At 46.8% G+C, this 26,523-nt stretch overlaps 1 protein-coding gene across 4 annotated transcripts in view; it reads left to right on the forward strand.

The window, feature by feature from the left end:
- PLA2R1 (phospholipase A2 receptor 1) overlaps window positions 1–26,523 on the forward strand; it is a 171,970-nt gene that overhangs the window by 64,274 nt on the left and 81,173 nt on the right. For 3 of the 4 annotated variants that reach the window (XM_073647079.1, XM_073647076.1, XM_073647078.1), the window contains exons 8-14: window positions 1,274–1,380; window positions 4,181–4,350; window positions 5,930–6,138; window positions 8,270–8,415; window positions 10,150–10,234; window positions 10,471–10,603; window positions 10,854–10,943. In XM_073647079.1, coding sequence (XP_073503180.1) covers window positions 1,274–1,380; window positions 4,181–4,350; window positions 5,930–6,138; window positions 8,270–8,415; window positions 10,150–10,234; window positions 10,471–10,603; window positions 10,854–10,943 — 940 coding nt within the window. The remainder of the gene's footprint in view (window positions 1–1,273; window positions 1,381–4,180; window positions 4,351–5,929; window positions 6,139–8,269; window positions 8,416–10,149; window positions 10,235–10,470; window positions 10,604–10,853; window positions 10,944–26,523) is intronic. The other variant, XM_073647077.1, reaches the window with a different exon arrangement.

A 26,523-nucleotide genomic window follows, 5' to 3' on the forward strand; every position in this document is an offset into this window, starting at 1 on the left:
TTCACACATTTCCCCTTAAACCACTCGAGTGTTGCTTTAGCAGTACGCTGTGAGTCATTGTCTTGTTGGAAGGTGAACCACCGTGCAGTCTCAAATCACTGACAGACTGAAACAAGGTTTGCTCAAGAATATCCCTGTATTGGGCTCCATCCATCTTCCCCTTGACTCTGACCATTTTCCCTGTTCCTGGTGCCAAAACACATTCCCACAGGATGATGCTGCCACCACCATGTTTCACTATGAGGATGGTGTTCTAGGGGTGATGAACTGTGTTGGTTCAGTGCCAGAGATAGGGTTTACCTTGGAGGCCAAAAAGTTCAACTTTGGTCTCATCTGACCACAGCACAGTAAACTCAAAATGAGCCTTACAATTTTTTTGTGTAAGTAAAGGCTTTTTTCTGTCAACTCTTCCATAAAGGGCACCTCTATGGAGTGTATGGCTTATTGTGGTCATATGGACAGATGCTCCTGTCTCTGCTTTCTAACTCTGCAACTCCTTGAGGGTTAGCTGTGGTGCCTCTCTGACTAATTCCCTCCTTGCCTGGGCTGAGAGCTATGGTGGGCAGACCTCTCTTTGCAGGTTTGTTGTGGTACCATGTTCTTTCCATTTGATGATAATGGATTTGATGGTGCTCCAGGGGATCATCAGAGATTGGGATATTATTTTATAACCCAACCCTGACTTGTACTTGTCAACACCTTTGCCCCTGACTTGTTCAGAGATCTCTTTAGTCTTCATGGTGTTGTTTGGAGATCTCCTTGGTCTTCATGGTATTGTTTGGAGATCTCCTTGATCTTCATGGTGTTTGGAGATCTCCTTGGTCTTCATGGTGTTTGGCTAGTGGTGCCTTTTGTTTAATGGTGTTGCAGAACAGGTAAAGTGTATATACTGTGGACTTCCTTTCGCTAATCATGTGACTTATTAATGTAATTGCTTGCACCAGAAATTTTCAGGGGCTTCTTAAGAAATGGGGTGAATACATATGCACTTGCCAATTTTTAGTTATTTGATCCCATAAATTTAATTTATGCCTATATTTTTCTCACTTCACTCCACCAACTTAGACTATGTAGTGCTGATGCATCGCACCCAAATCAAATTACAAAAAAATTTAAACAAAGGTTGTAATGTAACAAAATAGGTAAAAAGCCAAGGGGGTGAATACTTTCCCAAGTCTACATGTATATACTGTATATACAGTATGTACTTGATTCTGATTATAATAATGTTCAGATTTTCTTTACTATGTTATTGAAATAATTTTCTTTGCAGAATTGGGAAAGGCATGGTGCTTATTGTTATGGCACTGACTTACGAGATCAAACTTTCCTGGAAGTTAAAAGTGATTTCAACTGTCCCCCAGCAACTATCACCGACAGGTATGCCCTAACTTTATAACATATGCTAAGTTGTCCAACCAGGGCAAGGGAAGGATTGTGTCCCCTAACCCACTGATAAAGCCCCCTAAATGCCCTTTTAAAACCATTAAAGCCCCACTTTACAAAGTATTAATGCCTCTTTAGTGCCCCCTTTAAACGTAAAGATGCCCTCTGAATGTTCCCTCCAAAAGCAGTAATGCCACCTTTGTGCCACACTTTCAAAAAATAAACTTTAAAATTTATATGAACCCTCTTACCCTCCTGCAAATAGACTGAGCCGGCACAGGTGATGCAATGCAGTGGCGTCATTGTGCCATCTGCAACGGGACCCTGATATCATGTGGTCCACAGGTCTACTGCAACCAACTGGGCAGAGAGCGGGGCAATGGAGGCTCCATGCTATAGAACGAGATCAAAGTCTCATTCGCCCAGAGATTCGGGGCACTCATCCAGAAGTTTCAGGCATGTGCACTGCCCCTGATCTTCAGCGCTAGCGACACCACTTCAGAGCAAAATTTCAAAAGAAAACAAAGAGAGTAGTACTATTTTTTTTCTCTTAAAACTTTGCACCCCTAAGAATTCTTTTGCCCATTGCAACCTTTCCTCTGGTTCCCCATACTATAATACTTACAAAGAAAATCGAACAAAGAGGTCATAAAAGGACAGGACTGAATATGTTCAACTAAAAAAACTTTAATTACTACAACCATGGTTATGGAATGGCACTGCAAAGAGGAGTGCACACACACTATTTACACAAAAATACTAAAACCGGAACTAGCCCATAGCATATATAGGCCATTGACTATAAGAAAGATCAATTGTGGCATTGAGTCATATATAGGAGATACATACACATAAAGGTACAAAAACATTCCATATGATCATGTCATCATACATAGTGACCATCATCTCAAGGTGCACAAAATGTTAATGCCCCACAGGCATTGTAAATATATGTAGATTTTCCCCAAAATGGTTTGATGCACTAATAAACAATGATGGCAGATCAATTATGCCCTATAATGAATCAAAGGTGAAGGGGATTATTATATAAATATATAAGAGGGCTTAAAACCACATAACGATCATACAATTGTGGCCAAGTATATGGAAGTCCTGTATCACATTAGCCACATGCAAGGGCATGCTGGATTACAGCACATATGTGGAAGCTAGTGATATTCACCTGAAAAGCACCAGATACCTAATGTGTCAATAGTCATATTGAAAGGAGATAGATTACCTGTCCCACCGGAAGCCTGTGTGTGGCACACCAAAAACCCGGACGCGCATTTCAGATCTTGCTCCTTTGTCAGGGGGTGTGACTGACGAAGGTGCAAGATCCAAAACGCGCGTCAGGGTTTTTGGCGTGCCACACACATTTGTAAAAAAACACTATGAATTTTATGCATTTTTATACATTACAGCAGGGGATCACAAATTATTCTTTCTGTGAGGGAAAACATTTCCCTGCCTGTTTTTAAACAATGTTTTACTTCAAAGAAAGAATCAGCTGTGATCCCCTGCTCTAATGTCTATATACTCTTTTGCTTCCTCCCCTGCCCAGGAGATGTGGTATGATCAGACCATGTTCCTGCACGGTCAGACACAGCCATTACACAGTACACAGCAGGGGCACATTTATAAGATTATCTCAGCACAGGAACATTTTATTTACACACATCCAATTGTGGAAATTATTATTATTCCAAGATCTATTGATTAAAATCAACCTTTGTTCATGATAAAACCCCTTTAATTGTAAAGATGGGAATGCTTACTTTTTGGCCCCTTAAGGCTATGTTCATACATTGCATTTTTTCAGCTTTTTTTTCTGCAGCAAAACCTGATCTTTTGCCAGGAAGGTTTGTTCAGGATTTTGCTTGTTTTTTTCCTTGTTTTTTGATGCGTTTTTACTGCAGTTTTTCATGATTCCAAAGTTCAGCTTTGCTTCCACCACAGAAGCATGAACACAGGTCACCAATGCAAGACACATGTGAAACCATATTAACCAGAATTACAAATGTAACAGTGGGGGGAGGTGAATTGTTCAGGAATAGTTTACCTAAGACACTGGCAGTGCATTGAGTTTGTAGGACACTATTTATTTTCACACTATGGTCTGCCATTGAATTGCTCAGGGATTGGTCAAATTCACACCTCACTGAGCCACAGGTGTTGTTCAATCTCACACCTAGCTCAGTTATTGTTTACTGTTTCACCCATCACTAATTTAATTAAACTGTACTATCCAAACTGCCATCTCAGGTGACCAAGAGAAGATTGTAAAATCACAAAAATAAATGACTTTCACATACTGCTGTTCTTGTTTTTTTTCACTAAAAACACAGCAAAACCTGATAGTGATGTTCACACTAGGTGTTTTTTTCAGCTTTTTTTCACCACTCATTACTTCCAATGGGTGAAAAATACTGAAAGAAGTGACATGCTCTATTCTGCAAAAAAAACATGCAAAGCACAAAATACTGATCAAATAAAGACCAAGGTGTGTGCATGAGATTTCTGAAATCTCATAGACTTTGCTGTTACTGTGAAACACAGCAGAAAATTAGCATAAAAAAGCAGCAAAAACGTAATGTGTGAACATAGCCTTATATGGAGAAAGAGAACAGAGCTGATTCAATACAGCAGTAGTCCTGGATACAAATCCATGTATCCCCTTGTGGGGAAGAAAAACCAAGTGTAATCATTGCCTAATGAAAGGAAGCCTAAAAGAAGAATGAGACAGACTATAAGTGTATGAAATAGTAATGGTCATGTTTTTGATGCTTCTTAGGTTTGAGCAGGCTTTTATTAACAGCCTGATTTCTAGTAAGATAATTCCCAGACACTTTGACTTTTGGATTGCATTTCAAGACATAGACAAAACTGGAGAATATAACTGGTTAATAAATGATGAAGAGGACCGCGATACAAGCTTCACAAACTGGGCTGCCCAGGAACCAAGTACGTGCATCTGTCTGGGGAAAAACTTTATAGGAAAACTTTAGACTGGTGTACTTTATTTCATGAAAACTTGCTTTAGAATTTAGAAATTTTGATTAGATACAGCAAAAGAAATTTGCTCATTGTGTAACGAAAAGTTATACGATTTTATAAAGCACTTTATGTAACAATTCCTTATGATTTTCAAGATCACTGCTTAATGTCACTTAAAGCTACCGATTTTTTTCTTCTTCTTGCAAGTGAAATAACTTTTTTCCTGTATTTTTTTTCTTTTATTGGAGGAGTTCTAGTTTTGAATGACAACATTTAGTTTATTATGTTATAAAGACCGGGGGAAAAAAATCCAATAATTGTGAAAAACGACATTCCGTCATAGTTTTTTTGAGTTTCATTTTTACAGCGTTCATATAAATAACCTGACAACATGATTTTACAGGTCAGTACGATTATGGTGATACAGAACTTGTGTAGTTTTTATTATTTTAGTGATTTAAAAAAATTCAGAACTTTGTAAACAAAATAATTTGGTTTATGCCACCAAGTTCTGAGACCCAGCACAATTTTATTTTTCTGTCGATGGACCTGTGGTATGAGGGCTTGTTTTTTGTGTGCCGAACTGTAGTTTTTACTGGTTCCATTTGTTTTTTGGTGGAGTTGCGGTCACCAACAAACAACAATTTTGGCATTTTAATTCTTTTTTTTTTCTTCATGGTGTTTACCATATATTTTGAATGGTTTTACATTTTACTAGATCAGACTTTTACAGACACTGCAATACTGAATATGCTTTTTTAGTTTTTTTCTATGTGTTTATTTTAATCTATTTTTTAGTCCTCATAGGCGACCGAAGATTATTTGATTGATTGTATTGCAGTACATAGCGCAAATCATGGACTCTTACAAAACCTAACCTGTGATACAAGTATCAGCATGGTGGCTAGGTGGGCCTTCAGCAGGCCCTAGTTCCATTTGCTGCTATTGAAGGCAGGTGCCAGCTGTACAACGCAACTGACACTTGCCCTGTATGGATCGTGCTCAGCTCCTAAGCCCGCTACATGACATACTGGTCTTGTGGTGAGCACACAGGTGTAATTACTTGCCGTTTTGCTCCGTCTACTTGTAGTGGCCACCGCAGGGTACTACACATTCGCCTCCTATTAATTTGCATATGAAGCGGACCAAGCCTCGACCACTACAAGTAGATGGAGCAGTTTCACAAGTGAGTACTTCCGACACCGATAACAGCTCATTGGCGGGGTGCCAGGTGTTGGACCCCCGCCGATCAGACGTTGATGACCTATCCTAAGGATAGGTCATCAATGTAAAAGTAGTGGACAACCTCTTTAAATTTTAAAGTTTTCCTACAAAACAAAGTAATTGCATTTCACTAAGAGCAGACACAGCTGTGCCGCACTAATTAGGCAATGGTATATGCTTCAATGTTTCTACTATTTTTAAGAGAAGTTACCATTAAGTTTACTTACATGGAATAATAATCCTGCTAGGGTGTCCACAAGATGAGTTCTCGTAAGCTATAGATGCCCCTAATTCCTATAATTTCTGTATGAGATATTTTTAGGTCATAATGGAGGTTGTGTTGTTCTGAGTAGTGGACTCTCTCTGGGACGCTGGGCAGTAAAGGACTGTAAAGGCTTCCACGCGAAAACCTTGTGTAAAAAGCCTCTAAGAACTGATGTAGAGAGAGAACCAAACCCACTGGAAGGAAATATGGACCAAGCTTGTGCACCATCTTGGGACACAGAGCCACATCTTCATCACTGCTATAAGGTAACAACAAGTATAAAGTATTGCATTCAGACATCAGTCCAAAGGTCTCCAGGATTATTCCCCAAGACCTGGAAAAGAGTTGGTCTCCCTTGTGTTTTGCAAGGTGGGATATTTCTTTTATAAAAGATGATTAGGTAGTGTGCCACATAAAAACTAAAGGCTCAAAAGGCCCCTGATGAAAGAGTGATTCACCACTGATTGTCATCAATTCAACAATTTTACTCACAGGAAGGCAATAAGCTTGTTGGTTGTAAAATCTCACACGAAGTAACAGTTGGTACACACCAATAGGCTGTCTACTACACCGTTTAAAAGGGCAGTCTAATCTTCTAATATGACACATGGCAAAACAAACCATGAACATATAGTAGATGGGAATCCCCATTCATTTGTTCGGAAATTCTGACTGGCTCTCCATTAACCCACAGCACAGAGGAGAGACACTTTATTGAGATAGATACGGGTTCTACATCTACCTATAGATTAAATGTATGAAATGGTAAGGCTTCTTTAACTTGCACTTGTGACACTTTACTTCTACTTGCAGTACTTTACCTCTGCTGCCAGTCTGCCAGCAATCTCCTCAGCAGCACCTTCTTCTCTCAGTCCCTGTGTCTCTCACAATGCAGCACGGCATGTGCTCCTGTCTACTGTGGCAAATCCTCACCTTTATGATGATTAATGTTCACCCTGTATGTGGATGCACTCCTTAGTTACAGGATCAAGCCTGTATGCTCCCTTGTGTCATGACAATCCTTGCCATCTCTCAATAATAGTGGAATACTTTCGGGCAAGTGGACTGGTCTTCTACATTTGGGAAAAACAGCACTGGCAGGCAGCTCAGTCTGGAGTTCCTAACATGCTCCTCTGTGACCCTCTTTAAAGCTCTAGGGTAGTACACTTTAATTGTGAGTTCTCCTTCCCACTTGCTAGCTAGCTAAGACACAGACCTATCTGCTGAGCTCACAGCTTCCTTATTTTTCCTGTTTGCTTTGTTTGCATGTGTCTGACATCTACTGGGGAAAAACAGGAATACAACCCCGACAGTGTGGGCTTGCAAGCAATATTCCCCCATGTCACCAGGAACACATAGTGGGAATTCATGGGATAACAATCACAACAATTTAACATCTGGCCGCAGCAGCAAAAATCAGCAAAACAGTCATATACATCTTAAGGACCTTGTTCAGACTTTGTGTCTCCATCCACTCAAAGTTTTAGAAATGTAATGGGTAGAGTTGGTGCATTTTGATTCAAAGGACCCGGCGCACTGTCTGAGTCAGCTCTTTGGTGGCTGGATAGGAGCTCTGCGACCCATCTCCTACCTCCCAGCATCTGCGGCTCTTTATTTGCTTAGCTGACCTGGCACAAAGTCACATGTGCGTCACGCCAAAACAATGATGTCGTGCTAGGCCGACTAATCAAAAGAAGAACTGCAAATGCCGTCAGGTAAGAGTTGGTTCTCAGGGCTTGCATCCAACGACCAAGGATCATTGACCTGGCCTATGGACTGGCTCCTGCAAATTAAAACGCACCAACTCTTAGGCATCTGGAGGTGAGTCGGGTCAGTGATGGCATGTCTAAAAATTCTGTATTTGCTTGTTCCCTAGCTGGCAAATACTTCTGCATCAAGAGGTGACGGATGTGGTGATGTCACGTCTCCAGATATCTGCCAGCTTGATGCACAAGCCAGGTGGGCGATACCTGCTGCTCTTACACCTGGTAGAATGGAGCCAGATTACTCCTTTAAGGCAGGGGTAAAAGAAATGTTGTAAAAAAGACAAGGTTTTGCGACAGTCAGTAACCATGATTTTTTGCTGAAATGACCATCAAAATTAACTTTATGGAGAAAGGGGCCTAAACTAATTTTGTTCAAAATGGGCATTCTAAAGGATTTGTAGGCTTTCCTTGACAAGTGGGATTAAAACTGTCTTAATACAGAAGATTCAGTTGTTATCAGGCATGTAAATGTCTAGTTCTGTAGGGTGAGTTATGTAAGACACTGTTATATATATGATTCAAACCAATGTAACAGAGGAACAGCCTCAGTAAGTGTGATCTCACTCAGTGGCCTTATATAGTTGTATCAGCAGATATCTGAATGCTTCACTTCTTCCTTTTTTGTAACCAGATCTTCCATCATGAGAAACTGATGAGAAAAAGAACCTGGCAGGAAGCCGAAGATCTGTGCCAAGATTTTGGAGCTCATCTCGTCAGCTTATCAACTATAGAGGAAGAACAATTCGTAGGAGAATTCTTAAGCTCCATGTTTAAGAGGTCCATGTTTATGTCTAGTAATAGTATATTTAAGTATTACATACTGTACTTCACAAATTTTCAAATATTTTTTAGGCGGTGGAATACAGGGGATAAATGTTGCAAACTTTTATTTGCATACTCATACTCCTTTACAACAAAATGTGCCCGATTTCCACCCACTGAATCTGCCCCTGTATTCTGGGGGTCAGCGTCACAGCAAAGAAAACAATGGGGAAATGCTACTTTCTGGGAGTTTCCAGGACGATTCTGTAGAGATTTGCCAAGTCTTCTGGGAGATTTCTTTTTTTTTCTGTTATATGCTACTTGTTTCATATTCATCAACCGTTTTTTATCAACTTTTTGAAACTGGTAATGGAATCTAAGGGGGTTTTACCAAGATTTTATTTATCTTACTCTCTTAGATTAATTTCACAACTCTTTAAAGACTTCTTCATTAATCATCATCATCTCCTCAGTCTAATTTCCCTATCAGTATGTCTTTAGAGTCTGGGAGGAAACTAGAGAACCCGGAGGAAACCAACGCAAACACGGGGAGAACATATAAACTCCTTGCAGATGTTGTCCTTGGTGGGATTTGAACCCAGGACCTCAAGGCTGCAGTGCTAACCACTGAGCCACCGTGCTGCCCTGTATCCTTATCCTATGGATAAGGGATAACTTCTAATCTTTAATTTACATTTTAGGAGCCTTCAGGCAAGAGTTATTGGCCTCTTGGAATTAGCCCAACATGTAAGCCACAACTACTGTAGAATTTCTCAGACTGCAATTTACTTACCTTATTTCTTAGGTCTCCCAAAGGAAAGGTGTCCAAGGACACACTACCACCATCTGAGTGTACGCCTCCAGTAGGTGTACATGCTCGAAAATGATGCACAGCAGAGTGCACATTCGCTCTGTCAGCACCATTATATCTATGGCCCCTTCGGCGCATACCTCCGAATCTATTTTCTGGGAGGTTCGGACGTAAGCCCAGACAGAGGCCACTGAACGGGTGCCGGAACACAATGTGAAAGCACCCTAAGCCGTAGTAGATCCAGAGGTTTCCTCCAGAACCAGGTGGACTTAATGTGCTTTACTTTTACTTTTTCTAGATAGATAATAGATACTGGCGGAGGATACTAGAGGGGAGTCCAGTATTCGGAGGAGAGAGGATAAGGAGGATGACAAAATCCATAACAAATAAGAGTTTCTATCTGCTCCTGAGGAGACAAGATCCAACTTCAGGGTCCTTCACCTCACCAGAAGAGAAAATTATTTCTGCTTCCTTGTATTGCTGGCCCCCACGCTGTGAGTGGAAATACCATTTGCCGGGAAAACCCTGAGTGTGTCTGTATGCAGCCAGCTAGACATTCGGGATGGGACACCTATAATCCAGGGCCCAGTGCCTAGTGACGCCCCCTGCCTGCAGTTCTGCAGACCGCAGGCTTAGAGCGACCTGTGGTCTACAAAACAGAGAGCGGTAGTTCAGGGAAATCATGTCTCCCTGCTCTCCCGCGAAGTTACAGTGACAGTAGCTCTAGGTGGGTCCCTCCAAGCATGGGGCCCAGGTCATCCGCACCCTCCGCCCCCCCAGTAGCTATGCTATTGCTTCTAGTGCCAAGAGACTGTAATTTCACAACTTGCAAAATGTAGAAAACATCAATTTTTACATTAATTGTAATCACATTTTTTAAAGCTGACTTTCTCCATTAAACTGAGAAATGTTGTAATAGGTAAACTTTTTTCTTGCAGCGATGGAAAACGAAAGTTTTGGATTGGGTTCAATAAACGGAATCCATCTTCGAAAGAATCCTGGGAATGGTCAGACGGGTCCCCGGTAAGTGTCAGGTTGATTCAAACAGCATAAAGCAATAGTGTCCAACTCAGGCCAGGTTACAAAAAAATATAAATAGAGTTTCTCTTATTATTTTATGGTATTTGGTGGTGTTTTATTTTAAAGAGATGGCTTGGAAAAATATACCTTAGGCTTTGAATGGGTTCTAATTTCATTGTTATTTGCCCGCAAGATCAACATAGGCATAGAGTTACTATACTAGCATTTACATTTTGCAGATTGTGTCGTCGTTTTGGCCTGATACATATCCTAGTGATGTTTCAATTAACTGTGCAGCATATGGGACTGATAGGCGGTTAGTGCCGTTAAATTGCAACACGCAAGAAGAATGGATCTGCAAAATTCCAAAAGGTAAAATTACTAACTTAAAAAGGACCTATAACTTAAGAGAAATATTTGTATCTGGTGTAAATGCCGCTGTTCTCCTGAATCTGGCGTTTTTCTTTTGTTTCTGCTCCTCTCCGTTCTTGAGATATGGCCTGATTTTCCATGTATATAAATCTATTTTTTTTCATCAAGTAGGCGTGGTCCTCAAGTTTTCTCTGCAGAATCTATTTGAGAATCACACCCATTTAACTAAAAATACTAAATTTACATATAGGGAAGCAGAGGCTATATCTCAGTAATGGAGAGGAGCAGGAGAAAAAGAAAAACATCGTCAGATTCAGGAGAACAGCGGCATTTACACCAGGTAAACAAAATTACGTCTTATGGTGAGTAACAGGTCTTCTAAAATTATACATATGCTGTGTTTATCAATTTATTCTTTAGTCTTCAAACAGAGACTGGACAGACATCTGTCTGAGATGGGTTAGTGAATCCTGCATTGAGCAGGAGGTTGGACACGATGACCCCGGAGGTTCCTTCCAACTCTAACATTCTATGATTCTATTGTACATTTCACAATATTAGTAATGTTTATTTTCTTGCTTTTTCGTTTTCATTCCCCACTTTCTTATGGTGTTTACATGCAAGCGAATGTTGCAACTTGTGGCTATTTGTTTGCACCAAATTTCTAAAATTGTTGCATGATGTTTGATAAATTTGGCGCCTTTTTAGAAGTATCATTTCTGTCTAGAGCTGATTTTCTACTTTTTACTCTACACTCTTACAGAAGTTAGAATTAAGGTACTTTTATTTGTGCTACTTTAAGGCTATGTGCCCACGATGCAGAAATGCTGCATATTTTTTCCGCTTCTCCCTAGCAGGAAAAACGTATGCGGTTTTTACATGTGGTTTTCCCGCCAAGTAGAAGCATTTGTGAAGCGTCTTTGCATGCATTTCTGCATGCAGGTTATCAAGCGCTTTTCCAAGCGATTTTAGTGTAGCACCCGAGAGCTCGGTTGCTACAGAGGTATTGCATCTCATCCAGATGTGCGATATCTCACTCTCAGGTATGGATGGAGTGTGGATCAGGACCCCAACAACTGCATGCATTACACCACATTTCCGGGGGGCAGGGCGACCGATATGCTCCAGGCAGAGCACGACAGTCCCTGTCCCTGGCTGGAGAGGGGGGAGGGAACACCGAGGAAGGGGGAACCCTGTAGTGCAGGAGCAGGGAGGAAGCAGTTCCTGGGTGCACCTAGAGGGAGGTATATAGGTGGGCACCATCTTAGATCAGTGTGGAGTCTGAGGAGAAGGGACGGGGAGCAGAGGCTCTGCATGAGCTCTGCTCCAGAGGCGGGCCTAGTAACTGAGGCCCAAGCCTGGAGAGGAAGAGGAAGGAAGAGGAGCAGAGAAGGCTCCAGGAACAAGGAACGAAGGGACCCCAGGGGTGTGGACCAGCTGGTAGCCACCACACGCCCGAATCTGCCTGCGTGGAGGGGTCAGGCCAAAGGGGGAGACCGGTCCCCGAAACTAATGGAGGAGGGGAACTACCCTCAGCTAGAAACTGGAGGCTGTGACATTTTACGTGGCGCAGCCCCTCGCTACACCCGCTAGGAAGGCACCACATAGGGTCAGGGAAACGCAGGCCAATGTTTACCCGCCAAGGCCCGAGGCAGCCGGACAGAAGCGTGGACACTGGTGGGGTATGACAGGCCAGAGGAAGGACACACAAAGGGGGTCCTGGGAAGCGCTTCAAAGTTATCTGGGAGTTGGCCGAGCTCCTTACCTGGTGAGCACAGTGCGACGCAGGACGTTATGACCAGCTGAAGTAACTTGGATAAAGAACTGTGAGTAAAGATCCTGAACTGCATTACAGAGACTGAGTCATTACTCCCGCGCACCATCACTCCCAACATCCCCACTTGCTGCCCTGAGGTTATACTCCGCCCGTGGGGAGTTATACTACACTCTGCTGCGCCCACGACACCAGCCTCAGCGGTCTGCACTGCAGCGGTGGTTCACTCTGACCGCAATCCACGGGTGGCGTAGTCAGACATTTAGAACGTATAGACTATCCCCTCTGGTTTGACCACCCTGGGGACGGACCGGGTCGCCGCCACGGAGACTACGACCCCCAGCACCTCACAGAGGCCCGGCTCCGGGTATTCCCCTACACACATGGCCCAGGGGGCGCGTCATTAGCATCACTTGGAAAGTGCTTGACAACTTGTTCACACTATATAAATCCATGCAACTGGCATGGATTTATAGTAGTGTGACCAAATTAGTTAAAAAAAAGAATAAGAATGGTAAAAAATAAAAAAATAAAGTTTATACTCACCTTCCGTTGTCCTCCCGGTGTTTTGTCTGCTCCGTCCAGTGTCTTGCACTGCTCGCGGTGGTGTGAAGGACCTGCGGTGACGTCATTGAGTCATGTGATGGGTCACATGGCTCAGTGACGTCATGGCAGGCCCTTCACAACAGCGTGAGCATTGCAAGACACCGGACGGAGCAGACAAAACACCGGGAGGACAACGGAAGGTGAGTATAATCTTTATTTTTTATTTTAAATTCTTTTTTTTACAGTTTCTATGGTACCCAGGTCTGGATGAGAGTCTCCTCTCCTCCAGACTTGGGTACCATCCGCACATAGAAACGCATAATATCCGTGTGTACAAATGTACTGACACGGATATTATGCGTTTCAATGCAAGTCAATGGCGGCGATTACGCTGCGTGTCCGCAAAATTAATGGACATGCTGAGGATTTTTGAGCGCAGCATAAATGCGGAAAAATCCGCAGCATGGGCATTGACATTGCGGCTTGTCATTGGGGACCATGGGGGGCGGATTACCAAGCGTTTCCCAAGCGTTTATGCTGCGGAAATTCTGCAGCATAAACGCTTGTAAAACGCTACGTGGGCACATACCCTAAAATCTTGCAGTTCATAAATCTATTTGCACAGCTAACGACGCCATCTTTGGCATGGAATGGTAGTGCAAAATCACAAAAATTCACAAATTTTCTCACAACAAAATTTGTGAATTTTGACCCCAGAAGACTCTTCCATAGATTACTTCTAGTGATGAGCGAGCACTAAAATGCTCGGGTACTCGTTGCTCGGGTCGAGCAAATTGGAATACTCGGGTGCTCGACCCGAGCAACGAGCCCAATGTAAGTCTTTGGCATTTTTCAGGCGACTCCCCCCGGCGGTCTGCAGAGGGCCTAAAAATTGCCCAAATCGTTGGGAACAGTGCTCAAATGACATGGGGACAGCAGGGGGAAGACTCCTGGAAGCATCTCTGACTCCCAGATCACTGCTGTCAGCAACGTGATCAGAGTATTACACCACTTTTACGGACTCACAATAAAACATACAAAAACGAAACCAAAATGGATTTTCCTGGGAAATATGTTAAGGAACATCCTTTCCATGACATGTACAATGTATATAAGGCAAAATAAATAACCAAAAACAAAAATACTCCTCCACACCTTGGGCTATGTTCACACGTAGCGTTTTTGATGCGTTTTTGCACTTTTGAATTGCTTTCAACCAAGACAAATGCATTCACCAGGAAATGTCATTTTAGCATTTTACAACCTTATCTGGCCATGTGCTGTGTGACACATGCATACAGTGCTGAAAAGACATGGGAACAGCATGGGGAAGACCTCTGGAAGCATCTCTGACTCCCAGGTCACTGCCTAAAAGTGTGCCCATCATAAGTGATCCTTGACGCATGCGAAGATGCCTCCCGCCATGCACCTGTCCTTGCAGACTTGCAACAATCACCGTCCATGTCCTTGTCCCACTGCAGCGTTCAGTTGTCCCTACCCCATTTCTTGGAATGCAAGCGCAAGTATGCAGGCAGCCACCCACCCACAGGTTGCAATACTATACTGCCAAATTTTTGACAGCTGCTTGCACTTGAAATGCGGCCTTTTAGGCTCGTGGAGGCAGAAGCTTTTCATAATCTCATGCCGGCGGCGGCCAGGTGTCCATACTCGGTCCCCAGCCACCACTATATTTTCCGATATCGCCTCCGCCTTCCACAAGCACGGGTCCCACAACATTACCCGTGCCCTCCCCAGTGCACTTACTGAGAAGGACCGCCTAACCACAAACACGTGGACAGGTGAATGTGGCCAGGGACGGTACGGAGCCAGTCCACAACTTCTTTCGCTGAGAGTTGTATTTAGCTCGGTGAAAGGACTGGCATAGAGGGAAACCTGTGTCTACCCTGCGTGTCATTTCTCCCAGGAAGTCCTCTAAAGCTGCTTGCACTTGACATGTGGCCTGAACATTACTGCTGGTACTTTTCAGTGGGAATTTGCTTGCCTCCTACCAGCCTGGAATATTTCCAGCAAACTATGGTACGACGACATGGTATTAGCACTGCCCCCAGTACCAGTAACAAAGCCATCCCCAATTTCCTTCTCAGGAATTTTATTTGGTAGACTGAGTGGCTGGCCAAATACATTTTCTCACAAAGGAGCTGAAGATAGAGTGGCAGTAGGTGCAAGTTTCTCCAGCCTGTTATTTATTAGAGGGTGAACGGCAGCACATTGGATCAGTGGTTAGCACTGAAGCCTTGCAGCGCTGGGATCCTGGGTTCAAATCCCAGCAAGGGTAACATCTGCAAGGACTTTGTATGTTCTCCCTGTGTTTGCGTGTGTTTCCTCCTCAGTAAAAAAGCAGCCATAGAGTGTCCGGGAACCTTCCCACACACTTTTCTTAGCCAGGACTGCTTCTCGGCAGGGTTGGACGGTCCCACCAGAGAATCCTCTGGTGTGCCTTGGCTTCTACCTCAGGAGATTTCATGATAGCGCTAACTTTGCAGCTGCTATGGGGCTCTTGAGCGGGGGTGAAAGGTTAGCCCTCAGAATCAAATCCTCTGGTGGACACAATGTTTTTCAATCTGAAACGGCTTCTCAGTGGGAGTTATATTTCACCACAGTCATATTCTTTAGCTTGGTGAAAGGACTGGCATAGATGGAAACCGTTTCTACCCCGGCTGTCATTTCTCTGTCACCAGGTTACACCCATTGTCACACACGATCATGCCTGGCTGTATGTTCAGCGGTGAGAGCCACAGATCAGCCAGCTGTGTTACAGCTTTCAATAACTCTGCAGCGTTGGACAGTTTGTCAATTAAGCATTAAGCATGTTATCTTCAGCACAGCCTGTTGCCACTTGGCCAAGACAGTGCTGCAGTGCTGTCAGATTGTGACTGATGTGGTCATTTCGGAGATGGAGGAGGAGGTGCATGAGCTGAACAATGTGATTACATTGAGGTTAAATTGGTGACGCTGTTTTTTATACTAAAGAAAGATCCTATTGTTTTGTTTTTTTTACGTTATTTTTTAAGACAAATGCATTAACCGGGAAATGTCATTTTAACATTTTACAACCTTATCTGGCAATGTGGTGTGTGACACATCATCAGACACATCCCGTTTTATTTATGATGACGGGACTCTGAAAGTCATAAAGCCTATTTTTATAGGGATATCAGACGGCACTTACTGTTCTTAAAAGGCCAGCAGTCGGCCCTAGCTATTGTTAGAGAGCCATCAGCCGGCTATGCTTTGTTGTTCCCATTATTAACAAGTGGGTCTCCTATACTGTTATTGCATATCCAATTTGGATGCAACCCAATACCCCTTTGAAGAGACATAGAGGAGGGTCTCAGTAAAAAAAATGTTCCCATTATAAAGGAGCGGGTCTCCTATAGTGGTAATGCCCATGCTGTGACTGCAAGGGCTGCCAAAATTTGGGAAAACCACTAAGAATCTAAGACACATAGAGCAGGGCCACAGTAACAAGGTACGACATGTTCCCATTGTTAGGCACACGCCCAGACTGACTGGCGTGAGCATGATTAGTGATCCCACAGGACTATGAACCGAGGAGTGCCTGGAGGGGCGTAACTAAGTATCAACTCGGTCCAACCAAGGTCGCACAGCGGCTCAGTCGACTCCGTGAACCAGGGAGGAACCGAGCAGAGGGACCAGGTGCTACTCCAGGTCAGACCCCGGTCACAGCTGTTGACCCACACTGGGGAATGCAGGAACAGGCAGTTTAGGCTGGCATACAGACAGGTGGATACTGGCAGGCACGGCTGGTATGCAGACAGGTGGGTATTGGCAGGCATGGCTGGTATGCAGACAGGTGGGCGCTGGCCGGCATGGCTGGCATGCAGACAGATGGGCACTGGCAGGCACGACTGGCATGCAGACAGGCGGGTACTGGCAGGTAGGAACGCAGGCAGGATAGGTACCAGTACAGACTGGGACACAGGAATGGAGCCGTAGGTGCGGTAGACAAGCAGAGCAGAGCAAAACCCGCAGATGCAGTAGACAAGCAGAGCAGAGCAAAACCCGCAGATGCAGTAAACAAGCAGAGCAGAGCAAAACCCGCAGATGCGGTAGACAAGCAGAGCAGAGCAAAACCCGCAGATGCGGTAGACAAGCATAGCAGAGCAAAACCCGCAGATGCGGTAGACAAGCAGAGCAGAGCAAAACCCGCAGGTGCGGTAGACAAGCAGAGCAGAGCAAAACCCGCAGGTGCGGTAGACAAGCAGAGCAGAGCAAAACCCGCAGGTGCGGTAGACAAGCAGAGCAGAGCAAAACCCGCAGGTGCGGTAGACAAGCAGAGCAGAGCAAAACCCGCAGGTGCGGTAGACAAGCAGAGCAAAACCCACAGATGCGGTAGACAAGCAGAGCAGAGCAAAACCCGCAAATGCGGTAGACAAGCAGAGCAGAGTAAAATCCGCAGATGCGGTAGACAAGCAGAGCAGAGCAAAACCCACAGATGCGGTAGACAAGCAGAGCAGAGCAAAACCCGCAGGTGCGGTAGACAAGCAGAGCAGAGCAAAACCCGCAGGTGCGGTAGACAAGCAGAGCAGAGCAAAACCCGCAGGTGCGGTAGACAAGCAGAGCAGAGCAAAACCCGCAGGTGCGGTAGACAAGCAGAGCAAAACCCACAGATGCGGTAGACAAGCAGAGCAGAGCAAAACCCGCAAATGCGGTAGACAAGCAGAGCAGAGCAAAATCCGCAGATGCGGTAGACAAGCAGAGCAGAGCAAAACCCACAGATGCGGTAGACAAGCAGAGCAGAGCAAAACCCGCAGATGCGGTAGACAAGCAGAGCAGAGCAAAACCCGCAGATGCGGTAGACAAGCAGAGCAGAGCAAAACCCGCAGATGCGGTAGACAAGCAGAGCAGAGCAAAACCCGCAGAAGCGGTAGACAAGTGTAGCACCCCGAGGGCTCGGCTGCTACAGGGGTATTGCACCTCAAACCAGAGGTGTGATATTCCAATCCCGGGTAAGGATGGAGTGTGGACTAGGGCTCGTTAGGCTGCATGCACCACACACACCCCATTTCCGAGGGACAGCTCAACGGTGCTCCCACAGAAGTGCAGGCACGACAGCTTCTGTCTCTGGCTGGAGTGGGGAGGGGGAGGAAAACCCAGTGGTGTAGGAGCAGATAGGGGTGGGTCTCTGGGCATAGGCAGGAGCCCATTGGTTGCTAGTCACCTGGGCTCGGGTGCTAGATGGAGGTATATAAGGTGGGCACCATCTTAGAACAGTGTTCAGTCCAGAGAGTGAGTTCAGAGAGGAGTTCAGCCAGAGAGGGCTGACAGGGAGCTGTGGCTCAGTCTGGGCCCAGCTCCAGAGGCAGGCCTGGAGTGGAGGCCAGAAACAGCAGAAAGAGAGAGAGGAGAAGGAACGGAAAGGAAAGTAAGAAAGGAACTGGAACAGAGGAGAAAGTAAGCAAGGAACACAGAGAAAGGCCCAGAGACACGAGGACAGAAGGAACCCCATATGCCCAGGAGATACAGGGTGAAGGGTTGGCAGAACAGGGTACCGGAACCCAAATTGGTGGAGGTAATAGATTCCTCAGCCAAAGACCGGAGGTTGTTACCACATCTTGGTGCGACCCCTCACTACATCCACCAGAAAGGCATACCGTATAGGGTCAGGGAAACCGGAGAGAGGTTTCGCCAACAGAAGGCCCGAGGAAGCTGGACAAAGGTGGGTCACTGGTGGGGACGGCCAGAGAAAGGAAAGGAAGGGAACCCTGTGCCACGCTCTGGAATTGCCTGGGAGTTGGTCGAGTCCCTTGCCTGGTGAACGCAGCACGGCTCAGGCGGTCCCTCATGTGCACAAGTGACCAGAATAACAACCGTGAGTAAAGCATTGGAAACTGCAATTACAAGTCTCTGTGTTTCATCGCCGCACCAGCACCATCAGTACTGGGACGCTCACACCATCACTCCCAACATTCACTCTAGCTGCCCTGAGGCAATACTTCTCCCGTGGGGAGTTATTCCATACTCGGCTGCGCAAATAACATCAGCCTCAGCGGTCTGCAGCGCAGCGGCGGTCCCCACTGACCGCAATCCACGGGTGGCGTAGTCGGACAATTACAATACCAATAGACTGCCACTGGTTTGACCACCCTGGGCACGGACCGGGTCGCCGCCACACGGAGACTACAACCCCCAGCATCTTACAGAAGGCCCGGCTCCGGGTATCCCCCTGCACAACACTGGCCCAGGGGGCGCGTCACAAGCAGAGCAGAGGAAAACCCACAGATGCGGTAGACAAGACAGGGCTCTGTTCACATGGAACAGACTGGAAAACACAAGAAGATAGCTGGAACACAGGAGTTAGATACGGAGGCAGGGAAACAGAACGAGCATGTTACGCACACGCCCAGGCTGACTGGCGTGAGCGTGATTAGTGATCCCACTGTACCATGAACCAAGGAGTGCCTGGAGGGGCGTAACTAAGTATCAACCCGATCCGACCAAGGTCGCATGGCGGCTCAGTCGACTCCGTGAACCTGGGAGGAACCGAGCAGAGGGACAAGGTGCTACTCCAGGTCAGACCCCGGTCACAGCTGTTGACCCACACCGGGGAATGCAGGAACAGGCAGGTTAGACTGGCATATTGATAGGTGGGTACTGGCAGGCATGACTGGTATGCAGACAGATGGATATTAACAGGCACAGCTGGTATGCAGACAGGTGGGCACTGGCAGGCACAGCTCGCATGCAGACAGGTGGGCACAGGCAGGCATAGCTGACATGAAGGCAGGCGGGTACTGACAGGTAGGAACGTAGGCAGGATAGGGACCAGTACAGACTGGAATACAGGAACAGAGCCGCAGGTGCGGTGAACAAGCAGAGCAAAGCAAAACCCGCAGATGTGGTGAACAAGCAAAGCAGAGCAAAACCGCGGGTGCGGTAAACAAGCAGAGCAGAGCAAAACCTGCAGATGCGGTGAACAAGCAGAGCAGCGCAAAACCGCAGATGCGGTGAACAAGCAAAGCAGAGCAAAACCCGCAGATGTGGTGAACATGCAGAGCAGAGCAAAACCGCAGATGCGGTGAACAAGCAACGCAGAGCAAAACCCGCAGATGCGGTGAACAAGCAAAGCAGAGCAAAACCGCAGATGCGGTGAACAAGCAAAGCAGAGCAAAACTCACAGATGCGGTGAACAAGCAAAGCAGAGCAAAAACGCAGATGCGGTGAACAAGCAACGCAGAGCAAAACCCGCAGATGCGGTGAACAAGCAAAGCAGAGCAAAACCGCAGGTGCGGTGAACAAGCAGAGCAAAGCAAAACCCGCAGGTGCAGTAGACAGGACAGGGCTCTGTTCACATGGAACAGACTGGAAAACACAAGAAGATAGCTGGAAAACAGAAGTTAGATACAGAGGCAGGGAAACAGAATGAGCCGAACCAGATACACACAAGGTACTTGCAATGAAGTAGCGAGAGGACACAAAACTCACAAACAGAAGTACAGAGACAACAAGTTGGAGTTAGGTGCAGGTTCAGATACTGCAGGAAAAAGGGAAGATACAGACACAGAGACAAACAAGTAACGGACTAGGACAATGTTCAGACAGGATCTGAACCAGGAACAAGATACAGGAACGAGCCTGGGAACTCAGCCCCCAGGGAGGCAGAAAGTGATTAGAAGTCACAGGTACAGGTAGCGGCCCTGGGTACTCAGCCCCCAGGGTGGCGGAAACAGACTAGAAGTCAGAGATACAGGTAGCGGCCCTGGGTACTCAGCCCCCAGGGTGGCGGAAACAGACTAGAGCCAGGACATGACCTGGCAACTCACAGTTGCACAGAACACACAGTAAGAAAGTGTTGCTCAGGCACCTCCTACTGGGTGGAGGGGGTTGAAGTATCCACTGACTCACAGCAATAGGCTGGGGACGCATTAGGACTGCGCACACTGTAGCTTTAAGAATCAAGAAGCAACAGCACCGCCGCCCTAAGCCAGCAGACAAGAGACATACAAACAGCAGGTACTGGAGCAAAGTGTGCAGCCTGGCCTGATAGGTAAGATTGCGGTCTTGCATGGTGGGAGATGGTAAGCCATGCAAGCACGCCACCAGAGATGTTACAGTACCCCCTCTTTACGCCCCCTCTTCTTCAAGCCAGCAAGAATTTCCTGCAGAGAATTTGGAGGCCGATCCTTCTCTTCAAGAAGATTACCTCTTCTCTCCACTAGAGGGAACGAAACTGGTCTCACCATCTTGGTGACTAGGATGCTTCCTTCAATCGAGCCATCCTCAGCAACAGATGAAGTGGGTGAAGTACGAGGAACAGGACACAGGAAAGTCTCTCTCCATTTGTTAATATCGGGTAGTACCCCAAAGGATTCACGGGACAGCTGGAGGTCCTCCACCAGGTTGGAGGGGTGCAAAGATTCGGGGTTAACCACCGCTTTGACGTACACTTTGCCAAGCTTGCTGGATTTAGTGGGCGAAGTACCAGGTACAGGGTGTAGAAGAGTCTCTCTCCATTTGTTATCAGGTAGCACCCCGGAGGACTCAGGAGACAACTGGAAGTCCTCCGCCTGGTTGGAGGGGTGCAGAGATTCGGGGGTAACCACCTCCTTGACGTACACTGCCAAGCTTACTGGATGAAGTGGGCAAAGTACCAGGTACAGGGTGCAGAAAAGTCTCACTTCATTTGTTATCAGGTAGAACCCCGGAGGATTCAGGAGACAAAAGGAGGTCCTCCGCCTGGTTGGAGGTGTGCAGAGACTTGGAGGTAGCCACCGCCTTGATGGACGTATTGCCAGATTTATTAGAGATAGAGGATCCTTGCTTAGGGACCAACTTCAGTCTGATTTCTGAGATGACACGTCTGCGAGGCGGGGCGGTACCAATCCAGATCATTGGTACAATCGTCGAGACTGTGTGGGGACATTGCCTCCGCTTCCCTTCCTTCGGAAACTTCAGCGCACAGCGAGTCAGCGACTAGCACATCTGGTGAAGAAGAAGAAGAAACTGCTGACTGTCCTGAAGATATGGGGACTGGACACCCCTTGCACCTCAGCAGTCCCCCAGGAGACACCATGCAGGATCTCCAGACCTGAGCGGGCACTAGATCTCTCGGCTCTGGACGACCTGTGGGTAAACCAGACAGCACCTGGAATGTGAACTTCTTCATGTGTAATGCTCCAATCTGGAGCTTAATTTGTACAGACATATTTTGACTGTTTCTGAGTAGGGCTCGTCCTTCCGCTGACAATGCCCCAACCGGCTTCTGGAGTTGTTGGACGGGAATCAGACACCGACTCTTCAAGGCTTTAAGCCCAAAACTTCCGGTTAATCCGAGGCCTTCACTTGCCACGGAGACAGTCATGGTCATCTGTGGAGAGGAAACACTAACGCCAAGGGCAGCCTCTCCTACAGGCTTAATGTCTTGGGATTCTCCAACCTTCGCTGGACAAAGACCGTCAGGGGGTCCCAAACAACCGCAGCAGAACCGCAATCTGATTTTGTGACTGAGTTCTGGCCTCTGCTTTGCCTGACGAACATAGTCATACTTCATGGATTCTGTGCGGATAGCTGCCTCTACAGGCTGGAGAAAAGGAAGTCTTTGGGAGGACAGAACCTGGCGTGACTGTTTACCTCTATGCCTTGCACGTCTGGACTGCCTCTTGAGGTTGGGAAGAGAAGTATTCTGTGGAGCATTGTCATCCTGTGTGGATTCTGAGTGGGCAGCAGTCTCTTCAGGCTGGAGAACTGGTAGGCTACCTACACACATTACCCATCGGGGCTGCTCCAAGATATTGGGAAGGGAAGCTTTAGCAGAAGGTTCAGGATTAGGGTCATCGAAGACCATTAGAAAGGACACCAGGAAGGCCTGTAGGTCCAAGACAATAGGATTCCATGCTTCCCATAGGAGGGTGATCCATTTCAAGGCATCACCCGCTAGGTAGGACATCAGAAATGCTACTTTAACCCGATCAGTGGGAAAATAGTGAGCATAAAATTTGAAATGTAGCATGCATTGCTCCACAAACGCACAACTTTGTTTTGGGTCCCCATAATACCGTGGTGGATCCACAGGAACGAGTGCTGATAGCTCCATTTGGGCTGGTGCGTAAATCGCCTGGACCTCAGCTTGAGAAATTTTTTTTCCTTGGTGCACGTATTCGCCAGACAAGGATTCAAATGTCTCTGAGAGCGAAGGGCCGTGGGGCTCAACGGGAACCTTGGCCTGAGCAAACTGTTACGCACACGCCCGGACTGACTGGCGTGAGCATGATTAGTGATCCCACTGGACTATGAACCGAGGAGTGCCTGGAGGGGTGTAACTAAGTATCAACTCGGTCCGACCAAGGTCACACGGCGGCTCAGTCGACTCCGTGAACCAGGGAGGAACCAAGCAGAGGGACCAGGTGCTACTCCAGGTCAGACCCCGGTCACAGCTGTTGACCCACACCGGGGAATGCAGGAACAGGCAGGTTAGGCTGGCATACAGACAGGTGGATACTGGCAGGCACGGCTGGTATGCAGACAGGTGGGTGTTGGCAGGCACGGCTGGTATGCAGACAGGTGGGCGCTGGCATGCACAGCTGGCATGCAGACAGGTGGGCACTAGCAGGCATGGCTGGCATGCAGACAGGCGGGTACTGGCAGGTAGGAACGCAGGCAGGATAGGGACCAGTACAGACTGGGACACAGGAACGGAGCCGCAGGTGCGGTAGACAAGCAGAGCAGAGCAAAATCCGCAGATGCGGTAGACAAGCAGAGCAGAGCAAAACCCGCAGATGCGGTAGACAAGCAGAGCAGAGCAAAACCCGCAGATGCTGTAGACCAGCAGAGCAGAGCAAAACCCGCAGATTCGGTAGACAAGCAGAGCAGAGCAAAACCCGCAGATGCGGTAGACAAGCAGAGCAGAGCAAAACCCGCAGGTGCGGTAGACAAGCAGAGCAGAGCAAAACCCGCAGATGCGGTAGACAAGCAGAGCAGAGCAACACCCGCAGGTGCGGTAGACAAGCAGAGCAAAACCCGCAGATGCGGCAGTCAAGCAGAGCAGAGCAAAACCCGCAGATGCAGTAGACAAGCAGAGCAAAACCCGCAGATGTGGTAGACAAGCAGAGCAAAACCTACAGATGCGGTAGACAAGCAGAGCAGAGCAAAACCCACAGATGCGGTAGACAAGCAGAGCAGAGCAAAACCTGCAGATGCGGTAGACAAGCAGAGCAGAGCAAAACCCGCAGATGCGGTAGACAAGCAGAGCAGAGCAAAACCCACAGATGCGGTAGACAAGAAGAGCAGAGCAAAACCCGCAGATGCGGTAGACAAGCAGAGCAGAGCAAAACCCGCAGATGCGGTAGACAAGCAGAGCAGAGCAAAACCCGCAGATGCGGTAGACAAGCAGAGCAGAGCAAAACCCGCAGAAGCGGTACTCAAGCAGAGCAGAGCAAATCCCGCAGATGCGGTAGACAAGACAGGGCTCTGTTCACATGGAACAGACTGGAAAACACAAAAAGATAGCTGGAACACAGGAGTTAGATACGGAGGCAGGGGAACAGAACGAGCAGAACCAGATACACACAAGGTACTTGCAATGAAGTAGCGAGTGGACACAAAACTCACAAACAGAAGTACAGAGACAACGAGTTGGAGTTAGGTGCAGGTTCAGATACTGCAGGAAAAAGGGAAGGTACAGACACAGAGATAAACAGGTAACGGACTAGGACACTGTTCAGACAGGATCTGAACCAGGAACAAGATACAGGAACGAGCCTGGGAACTCAGCCCCCAGGGTGACGGAAACTGACTAGAAGTCACAGGTACAGGTAACAGGCCTGGGTATACAGCCCCCAGGGTGGCAGAAACAGACTAGATACAGGACAGGACCTGGCAACTCAGTTGCAAGGAACACACAGATGGAAAGTGTTGCTCAGGCACCTCCTACTGGGTGGAGGGGGTTTAAGTATCCAGTGACTCACAGCAATAGGCTGGGGATGCATTAGGACTGCGCACACTGTAGCTTTAAGAATCAGGAAGTAACAGCGCCGCCGCCCTAAGCCAGCAGACAAGAGACATACAAACAGCAGGTACTGGAGCAAAGTGTGCAGCCTGGCCTGATAGGTAAGATTGCGGTCTTGCATGGTGGGAGGTGGTAAGCCATGCAAGCACGCCGCCAGGGATGTTACACCCATTAGAAAGGAGAGGGTCTGCTATACAGTTGACCAATTTTAGGAAAAACCCCACTAAGAATTTAAAGACACACCGAGCAGCGCCACAGTAACAAGGTACGACATGTTCCCATTAGAAAGGAGAGGGTCTGCTATACAGTTATAGGGTATGCAGTGAGTCCAATGGCCGACCAATTTTAGGAAAAAACCCACTAAGAATTTAAAGACACACCGAGCAGGGCCACAGTAACAAGGTACGACATGTTCCCATTAGAAAGGAGAGGGTCTGCTATACAGTTATAGGGTATGCAGTGAGTCCAACGGCTGACCAATTTTAGGAAAAACCCCACTAAGAATTTAAAGACACACGGAGCAGGGCCCCAGTAACAAGGTACGACATGTTCCCATTAGAAAGGAGAGAGTCTGGTATACAGTTATAGGGTATGCAGTGAGTCCAACGGCTGACCAATTTTAGAAAAGACCCCACTAAGAATTTAAAGACACATAGAGCAGGGCCACAGTAACGACAAATTCCCATTAGAAAGGAGAGAGTCTCCCATAGTGTTGGCCTATGCAGTGAATCCAAGGACTGCCAAAAATTTGGAGGCACTTCAATGACCCTTGGAAGAGACGTGGAGGAGGGCCTCATAAAACAATGTTACCATTAGAAAGGAGCGGGCCTCCTACAATTGTAATGCCCATGCACTAAGTGTATGGGCTGACAAACATTTACCCCTGGGGGTATACATGAACATAGTGTTTAAAAAATTTTTTTTACGGGCATCATAAACACCCTTTAAAAAAATTATGTGGGTGTTGTATCACGGACCACTGTCACGCTGGTGATATGGTGGTGGAGGATGAGGAGAAGGAGGAGGACAAGAGCAAATAGCCAAAATCAAGAAGCGTATACCCATGTGTGGGTGTGAAAAGGTGCATGGGAATACACCTCCCAAGAAAAGACACTGGATTTGAGTTTATGTTACGCTGCTATCATTCAGTGGTGTTGAGAAGTCTGGCCCAATCCAGCCCTTGTTCATTTTTATAAGAGTCAGCCTGTCAGCATTTTCAGTTGACAGGCGGATGCGCTTATCAGTTATAATTCCACCAGCGGCACTAAAAACCCGCTCTGATAAAACGCTGGCGGCAGGGCAGGCCAGGACCTCCAAGGCATAAAGAGCCAGCTCATTCCACGTATCCAGCTTGGATACCCAATAATTATAAGGCACAGAGGAATCACAGAGGACGTTGGTACAGTCGGCAAGGTACTCCCTCAGCATCTTCCCAAACTTTGCACTTCTTGTGAGCGTACCCTGCGCCTTAGGGCCTGTGCGATGGGAGAGTCTGAGAAAACTCTCCCAGAACTTTGACAGTGTTCCCCTGCCTCTGCTGGATTGAAGTTGTGTCTCTCTCGCATGTACTCCTTGGTTGTCCAATGAAGTGTGCCCTCTGCCGCCAGCGTTTTC

Source organism: Phyllobates terribilis, unplaced genomic scaffold (assembly GCF_046119375.1).
Source record: "Phyllobates terribilis strain yellow unplaced genomic scaffold, ASM4611937v1 Scaffold_9__5_contigs__length_417890890, whole genome shotgun sequence".
Taxonomy (NCBI): domain Eukaryota; kingdom Metazoa; phylum Chordata; class Amphibia; order Anura; family Dendrobatidae; genus Phyllobates; species Phyllobates terribilis.